The 26,765-nt window shown below is 39.7% G+C and overlaps 1 protein-coding gene across 2 annotated transcripts; it reads left to right on the top strand.

Moving 5' to 3' along the window:
• Window positions 1-76: 76 nt before the first annotated feature.
• Window positions 77-20,742, top strand: LOC111335545 (uncharacterized). 2 transcript variants are annotated; one of them, XM_022941485.2, is made up of 4 exons: window positions 77-211; window positions 3,491-3,854; window positions 7,927-18,255; window positions 18,589-20,742. In XM_022941485.2, the coding sequence occupies exons 2-4, from the start codon at window positions 3,576-3,578 to the stop codon at window positions 18,838-18,840; spliced, it is 10,860 nt and encodes a 3,619-aa protein (XP_022797220.2). In that variant the 5' UTR covers window positions 77-211; window positions 3,491-3,575; the 3' UTR covers window positions 18,841-20,742. The 2 variants fall into 2 exon arrangements, with proteins under 2 accessions (XP_022797220.2, XP_022797215.2); XM_022941480.2 differs by having other exon boundaries at window positions 7,927-20,742.
• Window positions 20,743-26,765: the final 6,023 nt, after the last annotated feature.

The raw sequence follows: 26,765 nt of genomic DNA, 5'->3' as shown, positions 1-26,765 counted from the left end.
ATTAACCAAGGACTTTCCTATTATATTTGGGCAGGACGCGGAGTTAATGGAATATAACTGGTTCGCCGAATTGTATTGGAATTGTTTACACGCACAATGGGGTCATGCCATTTCTCAAGATATTACTGAAGCCTGTATTCATGAACAGAGCGCGTTCGAATATTGGGCAAACGAAACTTCTGGCCTCCTTGCGCGTAAAGCCTACTGTAAGGTACGTTGAGCTAATTCTAGCCGCTATTTTTTACTTCCTTGTCTCGATTCGTTCGTTTAACGAGTTCGTGCAGCCAGACTTGAGCACAACCCTTAGACGCCCCTGCACGATATGTACTTTATGTTAATAAGAAGTGGTATGATCAGACGTCCGTAACTCTTCAACCGTGAAATGCTGACAATAAGCACTGCTTTCCTAATATTACGCAAAACCATCATCAAGAATCACTTAAGTGTCCTTGATGTGAAGTCCTTTATTTGCAGCTAGGGCCTGAGAATATCTTTTCGTGTACTTTAGCCTTAAAATTGTGTGAAAAAATTTTACTCTACGTTAGAATTTCATCGCTCAAGTGTTGTCTCGAACACACGTTCATCGCACACCCCAGTGACCTTTTATTGTTTACAGCCGTAAATTGCCATGCAAATATGGCTTGCAGACTTCTAAGGCCGTGGGAAATTTTTAGAACTAAGCTTTTCTTTTGGATTTACGGGCGTGAGAAAACTTCACAAAACCTACCTTTCCTCTCTTTGTGAGTTTTGTCTTGGCTAAGTCTGTTTTTTCTGAAGTTTGCGTTCGGGTTACACTTCAAATCTACTACTAAAGGGAAGAGATGATTTATTTTAATTTATTTGACGCGTAATTTAAATGGAAATCACATGATTCCCCCGCATTTCCTGTGGGGTAAGATTGCTGCCAAGGTCGCTATATCACCAGACAAGAGTTTGTTACTTCTTTTTTAACCAGGAAACGGATGCCGATACTTATCAACGTAAGTACACGGTACGATGGAAAAATTTTGTTTTCGAGTCATCTACATTTGTTTCATGATCCCACTGGCCAACATAAACAGTTGAAGTAATGATGACGCTTTGCGATAAACGCCACGAGGAAGTCGAACACCCTATTCTGTGAACAGAGAAAAAATTGTGCAATTGTTAAGTTTGACCAGATTTTTCAGGATTGCTTATCGGGCGATGATTGATAATGAACTAGGATTCACTCCAACGGTTCGTGACAAAAGTCGAGATTTACTCAAATGGTTTGCACGTGCATCGTGTTTTAAATTTATTTCCTGATCTTTTTAGTTGAAAGTTTTATTAGCATTGAAGGGGAGCATTTTAATTACGAATTAGGGTTTTGCCCGAACCATTTAAGAGTTTTGTTTAATCATGGTTCTTGTTGTTACAAGCTTAGGGCCGCTAAAGACGCTTTTGTCATGATATTGTATAATTACCATCATCTAATGAACAATATATTGGGAGGATTAACACGGTTATGTCACATAGAACGTGAGATAAACATGAAAAATAAAAAATCAAACACCGACGTCCAGCAGATTTCGACTCCCTGTGGAAATAATTCGAAAAGAGTTCTCTAAACTTTCATAAATTTCTAGTGGTGTGATGGGATCACATCACGAAATATCTGAATTTTTAATGACTTTTCGAACCGTGACAGCTCTTCGAAAAGTACTAATAAGGTCAGAGATATCGGCTCTAAAATTTTTTCCTTTTTACTCAAGAAAAGGGATATATTTTCCAAGAACATTTAAAGGCAGATATACATGTTTCTTCTCAACCGCTATCTGTGTCACGGAAGCCAATTCCAAAACCGCTAACCTATCCATGTAGATTTTAAGTGCACAGATGTTGGCCTCATAATGTGGGGTAAGTTTAATTATTTAAAAATATCTCGTCGACTTCGTGTTTTTTAACTTCGAAAAACTTGAGTGCAAGTTTCAACAATGATCAATTTTGCAGTGTACTAATATCACAACGATTCTTGCATTTTAAAGTTGTCTAAGACCTCCTCTGTGTAAATGTTAGCTCACTAAATTGATAAGGTAATTAATCCATAAATGCTATTTTATTTCCACAATGTCTTCGACGAATTTACAAAGGAAACTAATAATCTATGTAGAACAAAATTGAATTTTCTGGAATACGTGTTTCCAAGTTAGTCTGTCAGCATCTTTCACAAATCTCTGCAATTTAATAGTGTCGTTTCATATTTAATAAAGCTAAACATTTGAGTATCTCGCTCACTAAGGTAATAAAACCAACAGAATTTTAAACGACCTGAGCTTCAAGACCACCTTTCCAAATAAGTATCAAACACCAATATCACGTTTCCTTCCATAACTTCCTCGCGTGAAATGGAACAGGGTACAATATCTTTTTCAAAGTGTCTCTGCCGATTTTATTCTTAGTATCCAGGAGCAGAAACAACTCGTGTTTTTTTGTATTGCTCAAGAGTGAGGTCTTTTCTTTTAGTTCCTTTTAGCGTGAATGAAAAAAAAGGAAACTTGGGCGTTTGACCCGAGGTGATTTTAACCTGAATGAAGCTATAACGATTGTTGAGAAGGACGCGTAGGAAAGTTTGATGAACACCTCTATGTAAACACGTGGCTTAATTATCAACCACAGAATTCAAACTGGCGCCGCATCAATAAAAAAAGCTTACTAAGCTTGTTTAAACCTCCTTGGCCTGTTTCCTTCTCCAATGTACTAGAAGGGGCGGTGTTTTCCTGTTACATGGTTGAGTGTGTTTGGACGCGAACAATTTGTATTTCCTTCCAAATTTTGCTTTTCCTTCCGAGAAATTGTTCCTAATTCCGCTTTCTTGATTCAGCTCTGATCTCTAAACGAAATTTGGTATGAAGTTAAGTTTACAAGATCTCTGTATCAAGCTATGTGACAAATTCACCAAAAACAATGCACTTTGCGATCAGATTCATGCAGCATGATCAATCGCTCTATCTGATCAAGCTCGTTCTAGTCACTAAGTGCGCTTGACAGCTACCTTCGAACAAGCAGCTCAGCCATGTAGTATTCTTCAGATAAAAGATTATAAAGTTTGTTTTTGTGATATTTGATTCCTGTTCGGACTGATAAATATTGGCTGAAAAGTATGTCTCTTCGACTGTTTGACACTCGACCGTCTGACTCATCCTTTCTGCCTCAAGTAAAGGCTAAAGAGTACAAAGGTTGTTTAATTTTGTCAGTATGTAGTTCAGTAGCAAAAAAGTTTCCATTACCGCAGCAGATATTTCCAGTTTTTGAACATGTTTGTGGTCTTCTAGCAGACACTCACACACCCAACAAAATCAGTGAAGCGAACACTGGCGTAGCTATTTGCATATTGGTAAATGTTTGACAGTGCTTTTTGCTGAGAGAACCGACAATATGCATTTGCATAAAATTTTCGTGCTTGGTAATATTGTTTCTGACATAAATTAGGCAAGAGGTTGAAGTTTAATACCACTTTCATCGATTGCAGGCTTGATCTGTTGTATGCCTCCATGACTGGCAGCTAGTAACACTACCATCTACTGTACCCGACGGCAAAGCGACGTCCATTGAACATGAGCACGAAGAAAAATACTCTCTCGAGCCCGTCTGGCTCAACAGAGCAGACAGAAACTTACAAGAGTGACAGTACCGAAACTACGAGTAAAACCAAGTTCGGAGATGATGTGTATTCCTACACACGAGTTTCGAAAATTTCGCGTGGATTCTTCGACAACGATGATGTGGCTCTGCAACATTACGACGAAGCGAAAGATACCTTCACTGCGCTTGAGGCCGCCTACAGAAAACTCTTACTTCAAGTGGATATCATGAAAACCGAGCGGCGTAACGAGGTAAATCATTGCTATTTTCCTTTGGTTAACCTTTGATATCAAGCCCCAAAACCGCTCTTGTCAAACGTTTTTGAAGTGGTCATGCTATAACGGTGTAACTTTCATTAGTGTATCGCACGTAAACTAATTCCATAAAGTTTTTATTTAACTTCACATCATTCGTTACTCATAAAGGAAGGTCATTTTAAATTCTTTATCACCTTCTGACAACGAAGAAGGCACGATAATTCAAAGTTGCTCAACATTGACAAGAAAATTCGTTACGAGTAACTGATCGTGTCTGTCACTGGAATGTTTACTTTACTTCTGCGAAACTTTATGAGGGATTTACAGTTTCCTTAAATTATTTTAAGACTATTAAAGCCCCCTCTTCAGTACAGAATTTAAATCACGTATTCTTTTGACCCAAATTATTATGCTTGCCAGATTTCGGCTTTCGAGTAAGACAACTTTATAAATTATTTACGGTACTAAAATTTCGCCAGACTAATATACAGATCTCTGTGGGTATTCCTTGAAATGGAACATTTACAATATCATATAAAAAGATATTGAACTAATAATTAGGTGTTAATTGAACTATTTAAACAACTCTGGAATTCTAGAAGCAGTATTGCGACCTACGAAAAGAATATTTCTGGACTCTCTCCTCTTTAATTTCAAACTTGACTTATATTTGAGTTTTACACGAGCAAGAAACAAGGGAACCCGCTGAGTCAATACGAAGTTTACAAAGATCCATTTCAGTTAACGCTAATATCACTTACGCTAGGGTACAGAGAAAAAATTTTAAACTGCACGCTTTAAAGAATTATTCTGTTGTAATGTATAGAATAAATGATCAGTTCAGAATATCCGTGAAAAGAAGCGATGATCATGATCACAAGACATCCAACAATTGTCTAACAGTGGTCGACTTCGATCCCATACATTGACCCTATTTTAAGTGGCTTCCTGCTGAAATGTGTTTTGGTGAAGTTTGATTTTCAAAAATTTTCTGCTAAGTTTACGTAACAGGTATCTTTAATGAACTCTTTCGATCAAAGCGCTTCGCGAATTTTCCAAACTATCGATGTCATAATGTTACGCAAGAATGCTTTGAAGGCGTGATTACATTCAATCTCTTTCCAATGTTGAGCCTAATTTTAACCTCAAAGTGTGAGTTGAATAACAAGAAGCATCACTTACGTTAAGATATTAATATAAAAAATATCACAGCTTATAACTGTACGCAGATGTTCCTGTAAAGTTAAGGAAACTAAACTGATACGTATAGATGTTTTAGACGGGGAAATGTTACCTGTTAAACCATGAACTGATGTCTTTGATCGCTGCAAATTCAACCAGGTTAATCTAATTGTAAACAATAGGTTACTCTAACGCCCTTTTGACGTTTAAGGGAAGCTAATCCACAGAGGATTTGGGTCACATTTTGCGTGGGAAGGTTATGCTAAATTGTTCTTGTTAACGGAAACATTCCAAGATTTCGAGGAAACATCTGCTCATTGGAGGTTAATCCATACCTGGCTCCTTTTTTTAAATCACGTATCAATAACAACTGTAAGGAAGAATTAGTTCTGTATTAATTAGCATAATTAGTTGCTAAGCTGTGTCAGTGATAGCATACCGCTAATTCACTATATTGAACAAAACTGAAAAATCGCTTTCGATTTGCTTCGTGGAAACAATTTAGCTTCCGGCTTGGATCAAATCGTCCCGTTGTTCACTCAACAGGTGATGAAGATGTCAAACTGTGTTTTTTTTTTCTTTTTTTTTTTCAACCACAAATGTTCCCTCATAATGAACAAAGGTGACTTATTCCTTTTGAAATAACGAGTGGAAAGTTATGCTTGTGGCTTCTATGAGTATACTACATTCCCAAAAAAGTGATACTGTAACAATTGTAAATTGTTGCAAGGGAGGGTTTTCTTCCTTGGATATTAAAAGCTGTCCAAAATTGACGTGAGAAGTATGCAAATATTGATGTTTAATTGATTTCGTGAGATTCTTTGATTTAAGTGCAAAGAAAACCCAAAGCAGAACTTTCCTCGATACCGAGTAGTTCTTTTTTTCAAGTAATAACTTCTAATGTTAAAGCTGAGGCTGAAGGTTCTAGTTTTTTTTTTGTCGAGAATCGGTTTTCGCCAACAAAGAAACTCACAATTTCTTGATCTTGACAGTTTTAATAGCACAGCATGAAGCCTAGCTGTCACATTTCTTTATTGAACTCTCTCCCTCTCTACTCTCACACACTCCCACTACTCGTCTCATATATCAAAGGACTCAAGGTTCAAACGGGGGAATTTGACGGAATATCACCGGAAAACAGAAACTTGCGTAACGCAACTCGCAGTCACCACATTTTTTTTTTTTTACCATTTGCATCCGAAAACGTTCTTAGCATTTTCTTATTTTCTTAAAGATGTATGGTAAGGTATTAAATATATAAATTCGGACGTGACCAGGTCAGTGTATCTTAAACAAGAAATCATTAGGCAATTTAAAATTTCGAAAAAGGAGCGGTTTTTTAAAACGTTTAACGATAGTAATTGCGATGAAACATTTCGTAAAAGCATTTTAGAATTTTTTGACAACGTTTTGACGTTTGGCTAACGTTATTATCAAGTCAGAGAGAGAAAAATAACAAATTTTTAAATACTAAGAAGACAATAGGTAATGGAATGTTCTTTTAAACAAAGATTTTTGCGCGAATGGAATCAGTGAGCGTGTTGAGACTAGGATTGTGCTGCTTGATGAAAAGTATCTCGTAGATAAGACAGTCAAATTTTCCTAGGCACCTTATTAGAATGTGGAATTGGTTTTCTTTGAGGAGGCTTGTCACCCCATGGGCTTTCGAAAAGTGTTTACCGATCTTGAGGTCTTGTTCCAATTTTCTGCCGATAAACACGGGTTGTATTGTAGTGCCATTCTTGAAAAATTTTTTAACATTTTTTTAATGTAATCAAAATTAAAAAAAAAAAATTTTTTATGAATGCAATTAAAAGGCAAATGCGTAATCTCAGTCACAAGATTGGCACTACACTACACTACAACCCATGTTTATCAGCAGAAAATCAGAACAAGATCTCGTGCCCAGAGAAACCAAGCCCCCAATCGTAAATCAACAATGCGTTGTTTAATCTTTTACATGTGCTCTGTGTGACTCAGATTATGTCGGCTTTACAGCTCGACACCTCCATGAACGTATTGCTGGACATTAAAACTCTGCGATCGGTTAAAACACTTTTCGACAGCCTATGGGGATACAAGCCTCCTCAAAGAAAACCAATTCCGCATTCTAAAAAAATGCCAAGGAAAATTTGACTGTCTTGGCTACGAGATGCTTTTCATCAAGCAGCGCAATCCTAGTCTCAACACGCACACTGATTCCCTTCGCGCAAAACTCTTTGTTTAAAAGAACATTCCATTACCCACTGTCTTTTTAGTATTTGAACAGTTGTTATTTTTCACTCTCTGACTTGATAATGATGTTAGCGAAACGTCAAAAGGTCGTCAACAAATTTTTAATATGCCTTTACGAAATGTTTTATCGCAACTTTTTATCGCTAAATTAAAATTAAAAGTGAGTAATGCTACAAGTGACATTTTAAACTATTGAAATGTTACGTCTATTTCCTCCACGTAGCTTCTTTATTGTACGATATGTCTATTACAAACGTCCCTTACCTTCACGGTAGGTCACCGATTAATCTCTCGTTACCATAGAGACAGTGGGTGTCTACAGGGTTATGAGGAGGGTGTGTTCGGATTCTACGGTCAGCTTGTGGGTTTCGCAGTTGAGTTTAACTACATGCTTTTAGAGGATGGCTTTTGGCTTCAATGCTCCACACAAGCACTCACATCAGTTGAAATAAGACGATGAGAACACCTTTTTTTTTTGCAGCAAAATATACATGCCGCCAACTAATATGGGTTTGAGGCTAAAAGAAAAACAGTTACTATTGCAATAAATGTAAGGCGAGCAGATTACATTTAAGTATGCTTATCTTACTTTCATCCAGGTATATTTCAGTTCTGTTCACATTGCAGTTTTTATTTCACTTGTTTTCAGACGGAACGATGGAATTCGAAGTTCGAAAACCTCAATCGACAAAACCATCAGCTCCAAGAGCAACTGCTCGAATTCAAATCGAAATACAACAAACAGCATGAAGAACTGTCCATCATGCAACGCAAGCTGCGTCAAAGGGAATGGGAATTGGAGTCCCAACGTCGCGAGTTTAACACCAAAACTGACGCCATGGAGAAGCTGCGAAGTGAGAAGGATGTGATCGAGAAAGAGCTCGCAATGCTACGTGACCAGATGATAAGTCAAGCGTCCCAGGTGCAGGTTCTGGAATCATCGCCCGACATGGAGGTGTCTTTCCTGCAGGAAACGATCTCTCAACTGGAAGTCGAATGTAAGAATGCTACGGACGAGAGAGACATGCTGCAGAACGAGCTGTCCACGCTGCAATCGAAGTTTACCCAACTGCAGGCTGATTGCGATAGATACCGCAGACAATCGGAAATGGTGGGGAAGACAGGCAATTTGACAATCAGTAGGTACGAGATGCAGGTTCAGACCGCTGTTAAACAAAGAGAGTCTTTCAAGCAACAGCTTAACGATCTCTGCGAAGAACTCAAAAAGGCCAAAGAGACAATTTCCAGATTACAGCGTGAGGTATTGCAAAACCAGAATGACGCTAACAAGTACAAAGAAGAGTCCATTTTGAAAACCCACAAGGTAGAAACTCTTCAAAACCAGAACAACACCCTCGAAGAGAGTTTAGAGGCCCTGAAAAATGAGTTGTCGAAGTGTCAAGCAACGGTAGATGTTCAAAATCAGCAAATGCTGACATTACAGGAGACGATTGCATCGCGCGAGAAGACCATTACAAAGTATGACGTTGCAGTGAAGAGTCTACAAGACGAGAAGGCAACCATCCAACGGGAGCTTGTTCTGATGACTGGTAAATTTTCCAGTCTTGAGGCATCACAAGGCAAGCTTCAGGAGCGCGTAAAGGAATGGGAGTCGGTTGAGGTGCAACTGCGGAAGAGGGTAGATGAGCTGCAGACGGAACTGGAGGTAAGGAAAGAGAAAATTCCTGACCAAGTTGACGGGCAACTTTATAGCAAAATGGACGATCTTCAGTCAAGGCTAAACGAGTCTGTCATGTCGGTAAACGATCTTCAAGGACGATACGAAATTGTTATCAAAGAACGAGACGAGCTCAGAAAGGTTGTAGAAAGTCTAAACTCCAAGATGGTAACCACGACCGACTCACTGCGACGCGTCCAAGAAGAGAAGACAGAGCTTGAGCGTATGGTGGCTGCAGACCGCAACAAGATATCAAGACTAGAAGTTCAACTAGAAAGCGTTACCAAAGCGAAAGACAGATTTAAATTGGAGCTTGATACTGAGAGGGCCAGAGTAGCACAGATGAAAAAGGAGTTGATGGTGGTGCAGCAAGAGTTGTCTGAAAGCCGGCGCATCGTCGAACGTCTAAACGGAGAGATAGAGAAAAGAGACAAAACCATCGAGGAGCTCAAGTTCCGAGTATCTTCTCTTGAGACGAAAGTTGATGACTACCGTGAAGAAGCCGAAAAACTGGAAAGACGAATTCACCTGTTGGAAAGTGAAAGTGAGGAGCTTCGATCTGAAATTATGGAGCTTCAAAAGAGGTTGGGAAATTCTGAGGCCAATTACAAGATCACGGCGGAAGAAAGAGATAGAATCAACGAAGAGCTACAAAAAGTGTACAAAGACATGTCAAATTTACAGTCTAATCTCAACATCATGGAGCAACATCGAAACGAGATAGAACATCAACTAACGATACTGGAGAACAAGATCGTGAAACTCGAGGATGAACTCAGCAAAGAGAAGAGGGAGAATTCTGTTCTAAATAGTGAGGTGCAAGAGCTTCGAGCAACAAAAGCCAGAAATGATGACGAAATAGAGTCTCTCAAAAACGAGCTTGCACATCTGACGAAGTTAGTTGATGCTTACAACAAAGAGATTTCGGACAGAGACTATAGGATAGAACGACTACGAACAGAATTGGCTAGTTTAGCCGCTGACAAGGATGAAATCCTCACGGAAGCAAACCGACATAAAGCAGAGAATGACACTTTCAAAGACAAAAACAAGAGACTCCAGAAAGAGCTTGATGCCGCCAAAGAAGAAATCTCTCGGTTGTCTTCTCTCTACGACTCTGAGACACAAAGTAAGCAGCTGCTTCAGACCGACTTCGAAGTGATCCAAAGCAAAGTTTCAAACCTAGAGTCCACATACATGCAATTCGAGGAACTTGGTAAAGATTCTGGGGCTCTTCTAGAAGACGAAAAAGCGAAAAATGCAGAACTTGAGAAGAAAATAAGAGAACTCACAGACAAAGTAAGATCGTCGGAAAACCAACTTGACAACAGACAAAGGGAGATTGACAAGTTAGAGAATGACATGGACGTTGCTGAGGAAAAAATGCTCACACTTAATATCGAGATTGAGAAAATCACGGAGGAGAAGAACAAAGACTACCAAAAACTGTTGGCGACAGAGAGCAAGTTGAAGGAAGTGGAAAAAGACCTCGATGCCGCCAGAGATGAAAAAGATAGGGCTGAAAAGGAGTTGTACATTCTCCAAAATAAGGTATCAAAACATGAAACCCAACTTGAGACCCGCCGTAGACAAATAGCCCAACTACGGGAACAACTAGACGCTGCCAACAAGAAGATTCTCGAGGGCCAAGAGCGCTTCATTCAAATAGAAAGCAAGTCAGTGCAGCACGAGAAGTTTGGCGAAACCCTTAACACCATTATCGGGAAAAAGGACAAGACAATCGATGAGCTGAATAACAAGATTAGACAACTTCAAGACGAACTTGACAGAACCAAACGACAACTAAACAAGAACACTGCAACAAGTGACATACATCGGACCGAAAAGCAGGAACTTTTGAAAAGGATTGCACACTTGCAAGCAAGGTTGGACGAAATGGAATTGGAAACTAGGAAACTGAAAGAAAATCGCCAAGAGCTTTCACGCGAGTTTAGTTCAAAAGATCACACGATCACTCTCCTTGAAACTCAGCTCACTAGCGTAACCAAAGAGAGAGATCATTACAAAGCAGATGGCGATAACGTTCGAGACGAGCACCGCAAAGTGAAAGAGGAACTTCTCAGTGTACGGAACGATTTAGTAGAAAAAGACAGACTCGTAAACAGCCACGTTAAAGAAATTCAGGAAAAATCCAGTTTAGTAGAGACTCTCAATAATTCCAAGAAGAATCTCACCGACGAACTAGCAGATCTTAAGAGGGAACTCGAGACCACTCGGTTTTCCAGTCAAGAGAGGATGAGAGATTTACAAGGCCAGCTTCAACAAGCGAACGTGAACATCTCAAAGCTGGAGGTTACCGTAACAACACTGGGAAGAAAAGGTGAACTAGACGAAAAGGAACGTAAAAACTACGATGATAAAATATTCGAGGTTGAAAACTTGTTCAAAACCACCCAAGGACGTGAAGCTGACCTGAGAAGTGAGGTGGAAGTCTGTAATACAAAGATCCTGAAGATCGAAACGGATTTTAAGAACTCACAGAAGCGCGTGTTTGACCTGGAGCACGAGACTTCCCAACTCCAGAGGACAGTGAATGAGCTAAAGAAAATGCGAGAGAGAATCGATCGAGAAAAATCTGATTTGAAAGAAGAACTTGTAAGTGCCAATACCAGAGTATCAGAGTTAGAACTGAAGTCCGAGTACGATGACAAGGAAATCACTTCTTTAAAGAAACAGCTAGAGGGCGCACTTCAGAGATCTTCTGGGGTGAGTCGAGAAGATTACCTAAAGCAAGAACAACAGCTGGTTGAATTGAAGTTGATTGCAGAGACCGCTCAAGACAGGATGAACGAGAAAGAAAACCTAATTAGGCAACTAGAGTCGGCGAGAAATTATCTAGAAGACCAGTTAGAGAGTGTGAAGGGTATTCTAAAGGCCACTGAGGAAGACTTTGAAAAGCTCAAGGACGAAGTTAGCAACTTACAAGCAGAAAATATCGAACTCAATAAAGACATCAATGAGCTTCATGGCGACGTTCGAAAATTGACGCTGGAGAAAGAGCGCCTTCAAAGCGATTTTGATAACTACCTAAAGAAGTTCGCTTCCCTAGAGGAGCAGCTAGCGCAAGTTACTCGGTCTGATGAAGCCAATAAAGAAAAGATCGCCGAGCTGAGGGAATCGCTGAATGAAAGTCGAGAGGAAAACATGATTCAACAAAAGACCGTAAGCGAACTTCAATCTAAATATGACTACTTAGAGAAAGATATGGAAGACAAAAACAAGCTCATTAACCAACTAAGGGATATTAAGAAGACCTTAGAGGTTGAAATAGACGAGTTGAGGAAAGCACTGCGAGCGTTACAGAATGATCATAATGTCGTTTTGAGAGACAAGGGTGATGTCGAGAACAACTACAAGCTTATACACGAAAAAACTACTTTGATGGAAGAGACATTTGAAACCAGTAAGGGAGAAGTTAGAAGGCTCACGGCCGAAGTGGATGATTTGCAAAGGCGTCTCGTCGACGCTGAAAGTGAGATAAGTGCTTATAAAGAGAAAGAGAGGGATCTGCTCGACAAAGTAAAGAACTACCACGCCCAGCTTTCAAAATTGGAATCAACAAACGAGATTCAAAGCGAGAGAATAATGGTGTTGGAGCAGGACGTGACTTCCTTGAAAGAGGAGATTACCGATCTCGTGAATGACCGCGACCGTTCAGTAAGAGAACTGATGGTTGTGACCAAAGAAATGGAGGAGAAAACCAAGGAGATTTCACGACTGAAGAAGGACCTGGACGTCGCGAACAAAGAAAGAGCGGCGATGGAGGTACAGTTGGAGGAACATGTCACCATTGTGTCTCAGAATGAGACACAGCTGCTGAACGCTGAACGTCAGCTCCAGGAGTGGGTGACCCGAGGTGACAACACCGATGCTCAGCCCAAAGACAGCATCAAGTCAGAGAGAGACTCGCTTCAAAAAGAGGTTCACATACTCAGGCAAGAAATAGCAACTAACAAAACAACACTAGACAAAACTCAAAGAAGGAAGGATGATTTGGAGAAGGAAAATTTCTCACTGAGGAAGCAGATGACAGAGCTTGAGATGAAAATTAAAGCTCTTGATCACGAAAACGAAGACCTCAATCGTGAATTAATAAAAGACCAGAAAAGAATAAGCGTACTGGAAGGTGATATCCATCGGTTTAACGTGGACAAAAACAGTCTGCTTGGAGAGTTAGAGAAAGTGAGGGGGGTGTTGGATAAGCAGCGAAACGAGAACGCAACTCTTCAGAGAGAGATTTCTGAGCTCAGAGTCACTGTGGATAATTTTGACAAGACTATAGAAGATAAGAACAAGCAACTTGAATGGTACCAATCTACGACCAAGAATTTGGAGGAAGAAGTGACAAACCTGAAAAGGAAGATAGCAACCTTCAGGGAAGAATATGACAAAGCTCAAAACGAAGTAACAGTTCTTACATTGAAAGTGCAAGAGCTCGAGTCTAAAATCGATAGTCTACAACACAGCTTGGACCTCTCCGATAACGAGAAAAACAAACTCAAGCAAGAAAAGACAACGCTATTGACAACTTTCAATGAGTATAAGACAAACTTAGCGAATAACAGAAGAGAAGTTGACAGACTCCAGAGCGATATCCTTTCCCTCAACCGAAAACTAACTTCCCTCGAGGCTCGAAATAAAACTGTGGAAGACGAAAAAGACCGTTTGAAGAAAGAAATAATGGATTTAAAGAATGAGAACTCTGAGTTGAGAGCTCGCCTCAATGCTCTCCAGTCTGATCGAGATCGACTGCAAACTGACGTCACCTTGATTAACAAGAAATACGTCAATATACAAACAACACAGTTAGACAAGAGAGACAAGAAACCAACAGACGCAGCAACACTGAAGCGACTAAAGGACTTGGAGGAGTCGTACCAGAGGGTTTTGAACGAGAAAGAAGACGCAGAGAGAAGGTACCTTGATGGGAGAAGAAAAATATCCAAACTTGAACTGGAGCAAGGAGATTCCAGTCGAATAATCCAGTCTTTCAAGCATGAGCTATCTTTGAAGATAAAAAGGATATCTGATCTCGAAGACAGCCTTTCAGAGCTTCATGGACGAGATGTAGTGGACGAAGGAGACTACAAAACGTTGCGCAAGAAATTGGTCACTTCGGAACAAGAGCTTCAGTCCTCTAAGAACAAAGTGTTTCGTTTGGAAGCCTATAAAACGTCTTTAGAAGAAAAGTTCAAAGATTTGCAGGAAGACCTCCTCGCTAGTCAACAGAAGACTGCTCAGGCTGAGACTATGTTACAAGCAAGTCAAGATCAACTGAGTGCCCAACAGAAAGAGCTCTTAGAGGCACTTAAGAAGATGGCCGACTGGGAATCAGCTTACAAGTCTGCTAATAATGCTAAGATAGAGCTTCAGCGAACTGTGAAGACGTTGGAGAGCAAGATAATCTCTCTAGAAGAGGAGCAACAGAACCAGATGAAGGAGAATGCACAGCTAAAGGGATCTCTCGATCAGATAAAAGCCCGGAATGACACACTCAGAGAGGATATCAACAACCTGCAGAAGAAACTCATACAGCAGCAAAATTATTATGAAGAGCAGATACGAAAGTTGGTTGAATACAAGGCGATCATAAACAGACTGCAAGAAGAAAACGAATACTTAGAAGTGGAAAGAGCTGAGTCGAAGGAAGAATTAGATCGTGTTCGAACAGAACTAGAAAAAACTATCATGGAACAACGAGACACGAAGTTTGAACTGCAGAAGCTTCAAATTCAGTACACTGAGGTAGAAGGCAACGTTCGAATATTACGAGACGAAAACGAGAGGCTCAAAATGGACCTTGCCTCTCTACAAAAGCTCTACGATGAGCTTAAAATTTCGCGTGAAGAGACCATTGCCGTTCAAAGTGTTTCAACTGTGGAAGCAGCTCCGGACATGTTCTCGTTGGATATGAGTGCAGAGTATGAAACGATCAGGATAGAGCGAGATACACTCAAACGAGAAAATAACGTCTTGCGTGATAAAGTGAGTGGATTGGAGAATTCCCTAGAAGAGGTGAAGCAAGAAAGACGCAAACTTCAAGACAAAGTCCTTGAACTACAAAAGCTTTTAGCTGAGAAAACTCAGGAGATACAGAACTTAACGGCTGAAAACAAAAAGGTTACGGTTGAGCTACAAGCTCTAAATCGTCGCTTTGAAGACCTGCAAAAAGATCAATTGGAATGGGGAGAGGAAAGGGACGTTTTAATAAAAGAAGTTGAATCTATGCAAAGAAAGCTTCACGATCTCGTGTTGGAAAGTCAGAAAGAGAATGTAACTGAAGTATCCTCAGAACAGATATTTTCCAATATGGAAGCCGATGTTAAGAAGCTCCAGGAGCGGGAAGCCCAACTGCAGCTGGAACTTCTAGCGGCTTTGAAGAAGGTGTCTACGATGGAACATGAATTAGAGACCGAGAGGGAGAGGAACAGTGGGCTACAAGGTTCAAACCGAGTGCTTGAGGAGAAAGTTAAAACTCTCAAACGAGAAGTCGTAGAATATCAAACTAGGATTTCAAAGGTAGAGTTAGACTACGAACACCTTCAAGATGAAAATAAGGAACTCCTCAATAAACTAGCGGAACTTGAAGTCCAACTAGAATCTGAGAAAGACTCGAGCAAGCTGTCCCAACAGGGGAAGTCTGATCTAGAGAACGAGATAATTTCTCTGAGAACAAAGGTGAAGAAATTGCAGGTTCAAATTGAGGAGGACAGGAAGATACAGGAGAACTTGAGAGCCCAGCTTGCAGACTACAAAAACATGGGTGACAGCCAATCAAGAGATTTCGGGGAGCGTGTAAATGAGCTTAGAATCGAGATTGAAACCTTTCGTAAGGAAATTGTGGACAAAGAGCGTGTCATCAAAGAGATGCAAAGTAAGTACAGCGATCTAGAGGACGAAATCCACAAAGTTCGCAGAGATCTACAGAACAAGCACTTGGAATGTGAAGATTACATCAAAGATCTCGACGAAAGTAACCAGCAAAAAGCAGATATGGAAATCGAAATAAGCACACTCCGTGGGCAAATACGAAACTTCGAGATCCTTCTGGAAGAGCACGAAAAAGACAAAAATGAGCTAAAACACAACATTAATGAGATCGTGAGCAAAGGAACCAATGAGAGTAACGATCTAAAGAACCAAGTCAAAGATGCTCAGAAACAAGTGGAAATTTGCAAGCGGGAGATTATTGAAAAGGAAACGGTTATTCGAGATCTCAAGGATCGAATGTCGCAAACAGAGCACAAGCTTCACCTCACTAAGACTAAATTGGAGACGAAAGAGAACGACTGCGATGACTACTGCAAAGATTTGGAGGACACCAAGAAAGAAAAGGCAGATATGGAGGTGGAGCTGCTCGCGCTGAGAAATAAGACTTCCAAGCTCACAATCCAGATTGACACTGAGCGAGCAGAAAAATCTCATCTTCAAACACAGCTAATTGAAGCAAAGACCCGCGGAGACAAAGAATCAACTGGCCATGCAAAATTCGTAACTGAGCTGCAGACCAAGCTAGACAACGCTAAGAGAGAGATCAGTTTCAAGGAAGACGAAATTGAACACTTGAAGTATGAGCTGGAGGTAACGAGGAGAGACCTGCTTTCAAAGGACGGAGAGTTCAAGATTTCTATAGAGAAACTTGAGCAGATCAATAAGGAGAAAGCTGAGTTGACTGTAGAAATAATGTCGCTTCGGGAGAAGGTTATCATCTTGGAAGGTGATGTACAAAAAGAAAAGGTCGCTAGAGAAGGAGTTGAGAGACAACTCATGGACTCCACGGCTAAGGGGGAGACAGACGCCAAGTTTATGAGTGAACAAGTCACCGAGATTCAGACAAGGGTCGAGAGCTACAAGAAAGAAATCCTCGAGAAGGAAACCATCCTAGAAAAGTTCCGATTCCAAACCAAAAGCTATGAACAGGAGGTCGATCGACTTAAAAGGGATCTCTTATCCAAGAAAAACGAAAGCGAGAGACACATGCACGACATTGACCAGCTCAAGCATGAAAAGTCTGAGCAGTTAGTGGAGATTAATTCGCTTCGCAGCACAATTAACAAGCTTGAGATCCATATAACCGAGCTACGAAAGGAGAAAGAAGTTGTGGTCGCTCACGTGGATGATCTGAGAAGCAAGGGAGAGAATGAAGCTAGCGTTATGCACGAACAAATTATTGAGATTCAAACTCGCATTGAAGAATACAAAACAGAAATCATCGAAAAGGAAACGGTCATCGAAAAGCTTCGCATCCAGATTTCAAACAATGATGGTGAACTTGATAGGCTCAGACGTGATCTTGATACCAAAGAAGTGGAGTGCGAGGGCTACATCTGTGAGATCGAAAAGCTCAATCAAGAAAAATACGACCTCGACGCGCAACTGTCAACTATACGAGGTAAATTTGATGTTCTAGTGAAACAAATGGATGAGGCGCGGGCCGATAAGAATCTAACAGAAAGCGAGACAAATGTTCTGCTTGTAAAGATCACAGAAATCGAAAGCAAAATTGAAGTGTACAAAACAGAAGTAATCGAGAAAGAGACCTTGATTGAACGATTACGCACACTCAACAGCACCAACGAACAAGAGTTAGAAAAGCTGAAGCGTGAAGTTAACAATAAACAGGTAGAATGTGATGGCTACATCCGTGAGATCGAGATATTAAATCAAAAATTGGCGGAGATAGACATCGAACTTAACCACCGGAACAGCCGAGTGTTGAAACTGGAAGGATTTTTAGAGGATGAGAAGAAAGACAAGGAGATCCAGATAAGGAGTGTAAAGACAACTTTCGAGACAGATATTACCTCTTTGCAACGCGAGTTTGAGGCGAAGATCCTCGAGTGCAACGGCTACATCAAGGAAATCGAAGAGTTGAACCAGGAGATTTTTAGGCTAAAGGGACTTCCTAGGCCGGAGAGAGAGGTCGAGCCACATTACACTACATCCTACATCATGCCCCCAAAAGGAGTTACAGTAACCAGAGAGGTAGTTGTTCCACAGGAATCCATACAGTCTTCGTCTTCCGCTTTCGGCCACACAGAATTTATGGTTGACGTCAAGGAAAAGACAAGACCTGTAGAGATTTCTAACTACGAGATGAGTCCCAAACGGATGGTTAAAGTCAGAAGTCCATTTGAAACAAGAACCAGGGACACCACCGATAGCAGTGAGCAGAGTAGCAGTACTGTCATGACCAAGATAACAAGAATCCAAAGAAGTGTCAGCCCAAGCCACGGTGTCCACTTGGATACAGGAGCTGGAGATCCCTCGATTACTCTTGTAAGTAATAACGGTGAAACTAATTTTACTCCACCCAGCAGCCCTACTAAGATACAGCACCTGGAATCGAGTATCAGCCCTAAAGTAAACGTCTTTCTAGAACATACAAAAGCATCCAGCCAGCCTACAACGTTAAATGTTGCAGACACTAGAAGCCATACTTTCACATCCACGAGCAAATCAGTCATGACTAAAATCACTCAATTACAGACAAGTTCCATGTCCACGTCCACTTCTTCCTCCCCATCTTTGTCACCATTTCGGGTGCAGTCCCCACGAAATGTCATCGAGACAACTGAAGAGCGAGCGAGCAATGAAACTGTCATTTCACAGGTTGAAACTTCTCACGGCTCAGCGAGCCCCATTCGCGTGAAAGTAGAGGCGGAGGAGAAATTACAATTCGAGCCGGTACAACTCCACGTTGAACGCAAACCATTACAGTCCTCCTCGTCCCGATTCCAAACAGTTGGCACCCACCTTTCTACAGAGGAGTTTAAAGAGCAACGAATGGAATTTACACGAAGTGGAAACAGTTCAAAAAGTGGTGGTCGTCACAAAGGTACTAGCAAAACTTCGGAGCTCTAAAAGATATTTATGAAAGGTTTATGAAAGAATCACTCGAGTAAAAGGGTAAATGTACTATTGTAGGGTATAAAAATTTGGATCTCGAATGTACCCCGCTAAGGGTTAATTGTCCAAAATGTGTGACGAATAGGGAAATGAAATGGATAGAGGTGTTGTTTGTTAAGAAAATGCTGGGCTATAGCCAAGAATTAGATTAGATGTTTGTTAATGTCAACCTGCGGTTGTTAAGGTAAATTGGCCAAACTCCTAATGATAAAATACGTCTTAGGGGGTAGAATCCACCTCAAAGAAGATCGAATACTTCTAGTGAAACGGCTTAAGGTCCTCGCATTTATAATCAATTCCTTTAACAACAGGCTGGGAGGGAAGTCTTTTTTTATATTGTTTTGTTCAAACAACTGTGAAGGTGTTTAAACAACTAGAAGTAGCAGCGTTGATCCTCAAAGCGATAATATTTGAGTAATAATTTACCTTATCAACAACAGCTTGGTGACATAGAGAAACGCGTTTGGAAAAATTAGAGAATCAAATTCGATAATTTATGACGGTCAGTAACAACAAGTTTCAATTCACGGAGAAAAAGGGTTAATGCGCCACGAAAATGTTTCAAATATTTGTTTAAAATTTACAAAAACTAGCAGCTCTTTCTTAACAAATGTTGCTTCGTTAATGCTAATTTTTTTTTTCAAGTGCTTTTTTAATACCTATCTATTACAAACAAATTTATTAGAAACTGGAAGGGATAGCATTTGCTAAAGAAATATTCTTTAAATCGTGAAAGTGATTAGGAGGCATGAATAGGGGTCCATTCCCGGAATATCGACCATTTTCCATGGCATATAATGTCGCTATGGCGTCGTTTACATAACTCACTGCTTTAAAATTTATTGGCAATCGCTAGAATGTAAATTATGCCCGCATTTTGAGACTCCGAAAGCTAGGATTTGTTTCGGGCAGTTTTGCTTTGACAAAGAATATGATTTTTCTTATTTAGTTTCTATGCTGCATGGAAGCTTAGATATTTATTTTTCTCCCTTTAATAGTTTTTAAAGGTTAATATTTTTATTGTAAATGATTTAATGGGTCACATATGTCTAGCACAAGGCAATGGACGAATTGAAGTGTTTGGTTTTTTTTGGGATTCCAGTTCAGGCCAAGTAAGATTATTCTTCAGATTTCGACAGGATTTAAGTTCTTTTAATAAAACTTTAAGGGAAGGTGACGTTTATTTAAGTTATTGATCCGCATTATTGCTTTCTGTATTTTATTTTTGGTACTGTACTTTAGTAACGAAACAGCTCCTAGGCATTAAATATATGTGACGTTATTAGCAAGATAAAGACAGAATATACCAATTATTACTGAGACATCATTTTACGTCATAAGAGGCCACATACTAGTGAAATACTATCTCTAAATTTACTTCCCAGGCTCAAACCTTGGGTATTTAGGACAACAAGGATTCAATTTACGCTTTGCGTTTTAACGATCTGTTTTAAAGATAGGTCAGCCTAGTGCGCCACGTCGCCAACGCCACAAAGAGCAAATAGAGGAATATTTTAGAGACGATTGTTTACTAAGATCATGGTACCACTTTGATTATAGAACCACGCAATACTTTGTAATTGCAAATGACACTGTTGAAGTCTTAAGAGCTTTATTGAGACTTTAGCAAGCGTCGCTTTCGCGTTTCAGTACCTAAGGGAAAACAATTTCTTCAGCTGAAAATGGTGTAGATACATGTTCTGTGCAGGGGAAAACTTATCTTTTGAGAAAATTGTGTAAGCGAAGTAACATGTGGAGTCCACTGGTAATGATTTAAAAGCTTCCATTTCTCCATTTTTTGACTGAGTATTACTGAAGAGGTATATGGTATATTTGTAATAAAGGATTTAAGATGGATTTGGTTGTTTATAGTTGTTTTGGCAAAACTTTGGTTATGCTCCTCAAGAAATATTCATACGTTCCGAAGGCGAAAGAGTAGTTTTTTATTTTTTTTCAAAGCAACAAAAAGTCGCCACTTATGAGGTTTGAATTCATGATCCGATCAAACAACCTTTTCCACAACAAAGAAATAAGACATCGATAAAATCAATTCCTTCCCTGTCACAGATTCAGTGCGAACCTTTGAGACAAGGTCAGATCCGTTATCTGATCCAGTAATCCAGTCCACGATAAACAAAAGAAATAATTTTTTTTTGTCGAATCAATTCCGTTACTTGGATAAAGCTACGCGTTAGCAAATTTTCAAAAATACACATGAGACTAGTCACGCACCGTTCTGAATAAGATCCAACCAAAACTACCGGATAGTCTATTGGCTGTTTGAGTGTTTTAGCCATCATGAGTAGTCCAGTGGTCATTGCGCTGGACTCTGGGTCAGATGGCCCGGGTTCAAGTCCTGGCTGGGGCTTGACGTTGTGTCCTTAAGCAAGACGCTTCACTCACATTGCTTTGTCTTCTCGGATAGGACGTAAAGCCGGAGGTCCCGTCTCCTGCACCTATCAATTAGTTAATTTCGGAAGGGGACGTTAAAGAACCCACATCACGAGATTACTGTGATGTGGTCTGGCCTGTTTACTGGGAAGGGAGGGAGGGGGCATCTGTAAAAATTTTTCCTTTATTAATTGTAAACTGCTGCCGGAAGTCTGGAAAAGTCCCCCGCACAGTGTTGTAAAGCGCATTAGAGAATTTGGAAATGCGCTATAGAAATCGATCTATATTATTATATCATTATTATTATTATCATACTTGAAAACAAGCATCGCTTCAACAATCGGCCCTTACTGCCTTTTAAAGTTTACCTTTACGCCCTAACATCAGTATGCATATTCTCCATAATATTCTCTGTACATTTCTTTAGGTGCTGACAAGGAGAATTTGTTTAACAATCAAATGCTTTTTCAAATTGGTGATCATTTCCTTTATTCTCCCGACCTTAGTGTGTGATTAAGGGGCGATATCGCGAAGATGCAAGTCACTCTGAGGTTAGGGTTTAATAACGTCAAGTAAAGTCAAACGCCTCTTATATAATCCTCCATAACTCTAGAAAAAAAATATCTTGCATATTTTGGCTCATGGACTGTACTTGGCCTTTAAATATAAGGGGCTGACCATTTAACTTTTGAGGGGTGAGGGGGGTGGGTGATTTTGAAAAAAAATTTCCTGCAAGCGCTTGTTAATGGAAGGAAAAAATTGCATGCAGCCCAAATGTATCAGAAAAAATGTACCAAAAAATCGGATAAAAATATCCTGCACAACAGATTGCTAGAAAAAACATTTCTTGATAACCAAAAATCACCCCCCCCCCCTCAAAAGTTAAATGGTCGACCCCTAAAAGCGACAAATTCTTTCCAGCTCCAATTCTGGGCCATATGTACTGTCGGCAGTTCGTCATGTTGGCTATATTGAATTTTTGATAACGCGCTTCAGAGCATCTCCGACTTGTCCAGTATTGCGAAACACACACACATCCGGATTTAGTATAATTTCAGAGCTGAGCAAAGAGTTTCCAGCAATCTGATTGGTCGAGCGGTTCTTTATATGACGCTATATAAACCGCTCCATGCGGTTTAAATAAAATGTTAAAATAAAATGTTAATAAATGTTACTAAAATGTTATGATTTTAGAATCTTCTCTGTTGTTCAGCTCTGAAATGATACTAAAACAATTATTCGCCTCAGGTTCGATGAATATTTAACAACTACTCACCGAACTGGAGGTGAATAGTTGTTTTAGTATATACTAAAACAGAGATAATATACACCACCAAAAATTGATTTGAGTGATTTCTTCGCTTGTCACGGATACAAACCGGGACGCCATTTTTTCCCGAGTTGCTCGGAGGTAAATAGCAAAGGATATTCGGAGTTTCACCAGCCAATCAGAGCACGCTCTAAACGCTACCCACTGTTTTAATATATACTAATGTCGAATAATCCCCTCGAGTTCGTCTCGGTGATTATTCGACGATATTCGCCTCGCCTTCGCCGAATAATTGTTAAATCTACATATGCTAAGGTGTGAACGGTTAAAAAGATATTCAATTTGAAGTAAACTTCCTATAACTAAATTGCTGACTCCTTTGTAAAGCTCCAGGCGATGTAGACATCCTTTCCTGTATCTTTTAAAAGCGTTGTCATTTAGACATAGCTACTGAACGTTTGGCCATTCTATTTTAAGACCCACGAATTGTCAGAATTTTGTGCACCTTTACTCAGGACAAAGCTCGAAGATATTCGCCCATAAGTTACACATCGCACCCTAATGAGTTTGTCCTAAACCTTTCTCATGAGGTTTTTCTGTAAACTTAGTCACTGAGGAACACAAATCACCCACTGTCAACATTTCAGCCAATGAGAGCTTAAGGACGTGTTCCCCTCGACAATACACGAGTCAAGGGTCGTGAGAAATGTATTCTTCTTAGTTTCACCTCCGAGATTTCTATCAGATCGAAGTAAACAAGGCACTTAAAAAGTGCTTCCTTCGCTAAATAACCCCCATAAGACAAAAAATTAAATCTCACAGAATAAACAACCCAGAGGAAGACCTTGCATTAATAAGCGTCCGTGTACAGAGGTGTTCTCGGAAAGGGCTGTTCATATGAAACAAGTGATGACCACAAAAAAGCACTAATACCTCCAAATTAGGTAAGTCCATGTTACTATAAATCCTTTATCTTTCTGAAAGCTTCACTTTTCTTTACTAAAATGCAAAGATTCAAAACTCTCCCTTCTTACGAAACGTCCCTCGAGCAACAATATAAGTAGACCTGCTTGTGCTTAAAGCAATGGTATGTACGTCTGATGCACGATCCTTGCAGTAGAGAGCGCTATTTATGTAATAGCGAAAATCAGACCTGAAAAAAAATCAAGCCTGTACGGGATTCGAGCCACTGACTTCTGCGATACTAGTGCAGCGCTCTACCAATTGAGCTAACAAGCCAACTGAGAGCAGGCGGTTAAGTTGATTCGTGATAAACCCGTGATGATAAATCAGATACAATGAAATATATGAAGTTCATATATATAGGAATGGTATGTGCAGTGGAAACCGAGAGAGGAATCTGTTAAGTGAAACAACTGATTTTAAGTGTGAGTTTTTTGCATGATAAGAATATGGTTTATCAAGAATTCACATAAACAATTCGATACGTTGAATAATAAGTAGACAAGATCAAGAGCCCTGTCAGGAAGGAAGAAGCATTATTATCATAACTTTTTATGGCTTTGTTGCGCCTTTTGCGGGCTAACATGGAGATTGTGGCACAATTTAGCTCACTGGCACGCTGGCGCTATTAGTCAAACTGTGTTTTTATCATTTTTTCAAAACCCTCCAAAGTAATAAAAATAGTGATACGGTTTACTCAGTTTCTTGGGCATAAATATGTTTTAAGCCCTTCGCAAAGCTCATTTCAACCCTCGCCTAGCGGTTCAGGCTAAAATGACTCTGAGTCGGCTCCAAAACACATATTTATGCCAATAATATAAACTGTATTGTTGTGTTAGAATCACATTTGATTAGATCATCGTGTCATGTAACTGTCCTGTTTTAGCCGGACCCTTGCTTTTTCTTGTTAGCTGTAATTCGATTACGATAAACAAGAGTGGGAGTCTGTTTGCAAAGCTGGCGTCACATACACCATATAAATTTGGCTCTGACAATTTGAAATTACCTTGGTCCATTTCCCTGATTTTTCTTTCTGAGATTCGATTTAGACAGTCAAGAGTCGGAGTGTGTTTGTAAAGCTGGCGTCACTTATTCCATATTAGTTTGGCTCTGGAAATTTGGAATTATCCTGGTTGATGTTTTTCTTCGCTCTTCTCACTGCTCTTACACATACATACAGACATACATACATACATACATACATACATACATACATAGGTTAGTTGACCACTCCCCATAGGGCTTTTCAGGGCCAATCTTACAACACTGTGCGGGGCACTTTACAACACTTTGCGGGGCTCTTTTGCTCGACGTTGGGGGTGATACCATCAGGAGAAATTGCTTCCAGGCGTGAGAGGTGTAAGAAGATGTATTGTCTATAATCGCGTACGAGTCGTTTCGCTAACTACCAGTTCGCCAATGTGTTAGTCGTTTCGCAAACGTCTCAGGTCAGTTCGCTAACATAAAAACCTCCGCGACTCATACGTAGTTCCGTAAAGTTTTTTTCCGTAAAGTTTTTTTCCACCACCGCCTTTTTTTAGTTTTGTTTCCTTCGAAGGTTATTGATCTTTGATAGTGTGTTACGCGAGTCGCTTGTGTGTAATTCGAAACTCGCGTTGGAAGCATCTGCACTTGTGTAAGATTCGCTCAGTTTCGGTGCTTCTTAGGTACACTTTGGATTATTGCACCCTAGACGAATGAAAACCTCCAAAGTTATCCTTTACTTTGTATCGCAATGATTTGACTTGTAGCTTGTGTGTTGTTACAGTGGCCAATTTACTATTTCAACTTAGTTGATATAATCAAATTTCTGTGTGTTGAATCGACTTTGTCTATGTAACGAATCTGCCTCCAGTTTGTATCGAAATAACCTAATTCCCCTACGACTTTTGGATTGATTGATTGATAGTCGATCAAGTTCAGCCAATGGAATCATAACCTCGACCTATGAAACGTTAGCGACTTGCCTTGGTCATTAACGAAACGAGCTCGTGGGCGAAACGATCGATTATCGATGCAAAGCCAAAGGAAATCGCGTTATGTTTACTCTCGTCTTAGTTTCCGCGCTTCAGACAGTTGACGTGAATTTACTTTTAGTTTATGTTGACGCCTTTTCTGTCTCATCATTAGCCGTTGTGATTTCTTTGCTTTTATTTCATCTTCACAATTAACAAGAAATTATGTGAATGCAGTATTTGCCGCGTTTCCGTTTCTTAACTAAACTTATGCTTTCATGTCAAAATCTCGATAGGATTAGATGCCATAATCACTAAAGGCCTAGTACAAACTTTTGCACTGTTAAATGAACTTAACTTTTGTACAGTTAGATGAACTATTTTCTCTCAGAAAGAAAAGGTAACAACTACTCTACTTGAAAAGTAAGACCGCCATTGAAATAGAAAATTATCAACTGCTTACAATATATTTTTTTAACTGAATGGCTTTCGCTAATATACGTTGTTTCCATTCGTGTTCCCAACACTTAAATAAGTTTAAAAACACACTAAATGAAAATTCTTGCTAGATGCCAATTTTGTCTTTTAACAACATGATTACAACCTTCCTCTAGAAGGACTGTAATCATACGACCTTTTTCGGCCCAAACATTCTAGAATGTTTTTAAAAAGTCACATGTAACAAGTTAGTTGCGGAATATTGTTCATAACAACTCACTGAACACAAATTACGCCCCAATATTATTCTGCTTCAGTGTATCTGCGTCAAAGAATGGTAAATTTCTTAAATGCATGGATGAATTTGAAAGATAGAAACGTCCAAGTTCTCTGGAAAGAACAACGAAATCATATGATACGTTTTAGAAGCGGTTTCGTTTTCCAAAGATCTTGTTTCCTTGTTAGATCATCACGACTGAGAATGAGAAAAGGGTTTGAACACGAGATATTTTTAGGACTTAAGATGCTAACAGAGCGGAAATCATGAGTTGAATTTCTAACGGAAAACTTCGTTTAACACCAACCGATTTAATTCCCAGAGGTGATCAACATGTAAACTCTAATTACCAGCAAACTAGCAACGAGAATATACAGCTGATTCAAGTAAAAAATTTTTCCCACAAGCTGAAACAATTTCTCACCAGATCTTAGGGGTTACAGAGATGTTAATTGCAAACAAAAATCGGAAGTTTTTAACGCAGCGGGACTATTCATCATCTAGTAATTGTACTGAATGCTCTTTCTCAGCTATGCACTGCGTCACAAAAATTCCTTATTTCATAAGAATTTGACATTTTAAACTG

Source organism: Stylophora pistillata, chromosome 7, assembly GCF_964205215.1.
Source record: "Stylophora pistillata chromosome 7, jaStyPist1.2, whole genome shotgun sequence".
In the NCBI taxonomy this organism is placed as follows: domain Eukaryota; kingdom Metazoa; phylum Cnidaria; class Anthozoa; order Scleractinia; family Pocilloporidae; genus Stylophora; species Stylophora pistillata.
The sequence above is the reverse complement of the archived record's forward strand: the minus strand, read 5'-3'. Positions and strand labels throughout refer to the sequence as shown.